Consider the following 5,355-nt stretch of genomic DNA (forward strand, 5'->3'; position numbering starts at 1 on the left):
ATATATAATAAAGTATTTTCAATGGATCAGTTTTGAGCTCTATTTAAAGTCGATATATATATATATATAATTAAAAGTCAAGGTACAATATGCACCTGCTTGAAGAAAGAAGAGTTAAAACTCTCCAAAGCCACTCATCTCTCTCTATATGTAAACAAATACAGTGAATGTAGCAAATGTACTGAAAAACAGTCGTCCCCATTTGTTAAAATCACAGAGAAGAGTAGATATCCCAGTATCAAGTGATTTTGCTTTCTGTGCCGAATGGCACTTAAAGCTCATAACTAGGCTTACTATGTAAACTATTTTAAAAATATATTTACCATTCTGTCTGCGTCCGATGTAGTATCTGTTATATAAGTAACAAGGTTATGAAGCCACTGTAAATGAATGAAATAAACATCTACTCTCTCACCACACTTATATATATATAAAATTTATTAATAAGGGTAGAAATTGATATTAATCAATTAATCAATGAGTCCACTTTTGCTGGTCATTCCTCTTTTTTTTTTTATGTCTTATATATATATATATATAGGTTCTTCAGTGGTTATTACTTGTATTGGCACTGTTTGAACATTGCTAAATTAAGAACTATTTTATTTTTGTAAAACAATTTCATGTTAAATGTTGTATTTGGATAAAAAATATTGTTATTTTTCTCAGGCAGCCAAAGAAGTGGTATTGAACATGTACCCAAATTATGAACGGATTGCTAAAGAGATTCACATCAGAATTGCAGAATTACCTCTTATTGAGGACATTCGATCTCTTAGGTAACTTGAAAGTTTTACTTATTTTTATTGGTTTTTATTCTTATTTATATAGTTGGATTTTTTATGGTTAATAACTAAGCTTCAAACAATCCTTATTATATCTACTTCTCTGTACCAAACATATTTTCAAGGTGGATCGGAAACAACAGAAATCTCTTGTATGATGATGCTTGTTTACAACCATTACATCATATCAAGATAAGGATACACCCGCATGCACATGCATTCTTTCAGTTTCCATCTATGAAATCTATTTACAAGACTTTAGTTGACTTGGGGCTAGAATAAAATACACTAGCTTAAGGTGCTATACGATAGGACTGAACCCCAAAACTTTGTGGTTGGGAAGTGAACTTCTTAACCACACAGCTATGCTTGTGCCTAATTATGTAGTTTAGGATTGCACCAAGCTTCACTGTCTGTTTTGGCATGGTTTTTACAGCTTGAAGCCCTTCCAAATGCCAACCACTTTACAGTGTGGACTGGATTCTTTTTACGTGGCACCAGCACTGGAGGGGTCACCAAGTACCTCACAAGACAAAGATCCTTTGAGAGGTGGGGCATTGGAGGATGTACCTGTGTGCCAGTTGATGAGAGGTTACAGTATGACAGCGGGACAAAAATAGGTGTCTTGCTTTCTATAACTTTGTTATGCTAGGCTTTGGATTCAAAGGTGTTTCAAATCTTGTTACATTGAAACTAGTCTCTTGATGTTACTCCAAAGAGTTTCTACACAACTTTCGTCCTAATTCTTCTATCAGTACATTGTGTTATTGAATTCTATGTTTATTCATCAGCTTTCTTTCTTTCTTTTTTTGTTGGTAAAATAATTATACAGTTTTAATATTACATAATTACATAGGCAGCTCCACCTGAACCAGTTAATTCGAACAAGTGGTGTCGTGACCAGCACATCAGGTGTTTTGCCTCAACTGAACATCATCAAATATGACTGCAATAAGTGTAACTTTGTCTTAGGACCATTCTATCAGTCTCAAAATCAAGAAGTACGCCCAGGTTCCTGTCCAGAATGTCAGTCTAGTGGTCCATTTGAGATTAATATGGAACAAGTAAGTACCAGCAAATTTATATAGCTTTACATCAGAAAATGACTTTTGCCTCTAAAGTCTACCGCACTCAATTATCTCCCCTAGATAGCCACTAATAACTTAAGACTTCATATCTCACCCAATATTTATTGTTTATGAATATATATTACACAAGATTGGTATAAAATTTTCAGACTATGTTCAGATTTTGATATTCATCAGCTTTCTTTCTTTCTTTTTTTGTTGGTAAAATAATTATACAGTTTTAATATTACATAATTACATAGGCAGCTCCACCTGAACCAGTTAATTCGAACAAGTGGTGTCGTGACCAGCACATCAGGTGTTTTGCCTCAACTGAACATCATCAAATATGACTGCAATAAGTGTAACTTTGTCTTAGGACCATTCTATCAGTCTATATTACACAAGATTGGTATAAAATTTTCAGACTATGTTCAGATTTTGATAAGAGATTTAGTAATGACCTCTAATCTCTTAGACTGCTTAAGTATATATCTTTGTTGAGTTTTAAACTGGCTTTGCTTTTCATCCCGCTAAGATTGATAAAATAACTTCCCTTAATATACTGCGTTTGATTTAATTGATATTATGTCTTCTAATTTTGTAGTTTTGTGTCTGAATAAGAAATAAATCTTTAGAATATGTATGTTTTTTTATTTGACACACCTAATTCTAAATGAAATTTAAGTATCATACTCTCTTCTTTTATTATTATTGCAGACAATCTACAAGAATTATCAGCGTGTTACCATTCAAGAAAGCCCTGGTAAAGTACCTCCTGGACGTTTACCAAGATCAAAAGATGCTATTCTTCTTGATGATCTGGTTGATCAGTGCAAACCTGGTGATGAACTGGTAAGTATTCGGTTGATAATATTAATGATTGTCAGGGGTCTCTCAGCTTACAGAGTGCTCAGCCAGAATATGAGAGGTACAGGGTTTGATTCTCTGTAGGGACTTGCTGACCACTTCTATTAAGTCAGTGAGCCAGCAGAATCGTTAGCACACTGGATGAAATGCTTGGCGGCATTTCGTCCATCTTTATGTTCTGAATTCAAATTCTGCTGGGGTCCACTTTGCCTTCCATCCTTTCAGAGTTGATAAAATAAGTACAAATTGAACACTGGGGTTGGTTTAATCGCTGTAGCCCCTCCCCTGAAATTGCTGGCCTTTTGCCAAAGTTTGAAGCCTGTAATATTAATGACGTTGTTGATTTGTTGACAGGGGAGGTTTGATGTCCAATTTTAATTCTTGTTGTAGTTTAGCATCCAGCAGGACCTCTAAGACAGGGAGGAAGTTGCTAAAAACATTGTAGTTAATTGGGTTATGTATTTAGGTCAGTCTCAAAAGCAGAGACAGTATCTGCTATGAGTAGGTTTAGATGTACATCAACACTGGAAGCTTAGTATTATAGAATTAAGTTAATATGACTTGTAAAATATACAAGTAGTAATGAAGTTAATAAGGATTAAGCATTATTATATTGTCACTGTAGCCAAGCAATATATGCCACAGGTCAGGGAAATAAGATCATCCAAAGGTTCTGAGTTCATTCCCCACTAAAGGTGGCATTTCAAAACAGTAAGAGGACACCTAAGAGTCATGGTGAGCCTGGCTCTCTTAGAATGTCAGGAACTTGTTTAGCATAAGTTCTTCATCTGAAGATTTCTCCTGCTGTCTGCTCACCCTGTAGTGAGTTTCCACTCAGCAATGATTTTCTCTTTCATCCTCCATGGTGTTGGCAAAATAAGTACCAGTAATATCTTTTATTGTTTACTTCATTCAGTCATTATGCTGTGGCCATGCTGAAGCACTGCCTTGATAAAATTTTTTAGTCGAATGAGTCAACTCTAGTACTTAAGTCTGGGACTTATTCTATTGGTATCTTATGCTGAACTGCTAAGTTATGGGGATGTAAACATGCCAACATTGGTTGTCAAGCTGTGGTGGACACACATACACACATGACAGGCTTCTATCAGTTTCTGTCTTCCAAATCCACTTTCAAGGCTTTGGTTGGTCTGAGGCTGTAGTAGAAGATACTTGCCCAAGGTGCCATGCAGTGAAACTGAACCCAGCATCATGTGGCTGAGAAGCAATCTTACTATCAGCCACAGCTGCGCCTCTATTGAAGTTAATTAAATTGACTATATTACTTAATGACAAAAGTTTACTTTAGTGTGTGACTAAAAGAAACTAATAAGTATAATTTCTCACCAAATATTTTGGGATATTACAAAGAAGACTGATGTATAATTTTTGCAGGAACTCACTGGTATTTACCACAACAATTATGATGGCTCTTTGAATACTGCCAATGGATTCCCTGTCTTTGCAACTGTCATCCAAGCTAACCATATTACAAAGAAAGATGAGAAACTTGCTGCCAGTAGTTTAACTGATGAAGATGTTAAGGCTATTGTGGCCCTTTCAAAAGATGAAAGAATAACTGAGAGGGTAAGTATTCTCAAGCTGTATTTTAATTTCATCTTGAAACTTTCTATCTGAACTCTTTAGCGTTAGTTTTATTTGATGAAGAGGAAAAGTCAGTTTTTAGCATGTTTTCCCATGCTAGCATAGGTTAGACCAGGGGTTTTCAAACTTTTTGACTTGTATTTCAGGCTTTACCTTATGAAATTTATACATAAATATTTGCTTAAAATAACATATATTTTTACATTTATTTATTTAACAGTATTTAACAAATATGTTTATTGTCAATTAAAAGATTTAGATTAAAAAACATATATAAAATCAAATTGCCCATAAAAAGTATTTGCTGTCCACGAACCCCCTGTGGTCCGCGGACCACAGTTTGAAAACCCCTGGGTTAGACAGTTGAGTATATGATGCAGGATTTGATGGCCTGATGCTCTTCCCATTGCTTTCCTTACCTGTTTTCAAGTAAGGGATATTTTTGTTCCCTGTGTCTTCAAAACTGTGAAGCAACTGGTCATAATGACAACAAGGTATGTGAACATCACTGTTTTACTCTGCTGGTGGTAACTGTGGAATGACAGCATTTGTGCATATTTGCATGCACACAAGGCTGCATATTCTTTCTAAAAGATTCACTCAAAGGCATTGGACAGTCTGGAGATATAATAACAGATACTTAACTAAGGAACCACACAATGGGATTGAAACTGAAGCCACATTGTTTTGAAGTAAAAACGATGGAGTCATGCCTGCCTTTTGTGTGGTAATGACATGCCTATTTTACTATGGTAGCTTATGTATGTATATATATTACTCTTTACTCTTTTAGTTGTTTCAGTCATTTGACTGTGGCCATGCTGGAGCACCGCCTTTAGTCAAGCAAATTGACCCCAGGACTTATTCTTTGTCAGCCTAGTACTTATTCTATCGGTCTCTTTTGCCAAACTTCTAAGTTACAGGGATGTAAACACACCAGCATCAGTTGTCAAACGATGTTGGGGGGACAAACACAGACACAAACATATACACACACATACATACATACATACATATATATATATATA

At 35.3% G+C, this 5,355-nt stretch overlaps 1 protein-coding gene across 1 annotated transcript in view; it reads left to right on the top strand.

The window, feature by feature from the left end:
* The window catches only part of LOC106868147 (DNA replication licensing factor mcm2), a 43,026-nt gene that overhangs the window by 17,604 nt on the left and 20,067 nt on the right, over positions 1-5,355 (top strand). The window contains exons 7-10 of the mRNA XM_014913278.2: positions 670-779; positions 1,642-1,849; positions 2,573-2,707; positions 4,118-4,309. Coding sequence (XP_014768764.1) covers positions 670-779; positions 1,642-1,849; positions 2,573-2,707; positions 4,118-4,309 — 645 coding nt within the window. The remainder of the gene's footprint in view (positions 1-669; positions 780-1,641; positions 1,850-2,572; positions 2,708-4,117; positions 4,310-5,355) is intronic.

Source organism: Octopus bimaculoides, chromosome 3 (genome assembly GCF_001194135.2).
Source record: "Octopus bimaculoides isolate UCB-OBI-ISO-001 chromosome 3, ASM119413v2, whole genome shotgun sequence".
NCBI classification, from domain to species: Eukaryota; Metazoa; Mollusca; class Cephalopoda; order Octopoda; family Octopodidae; genus Octopus; species Octopus bimaculoides.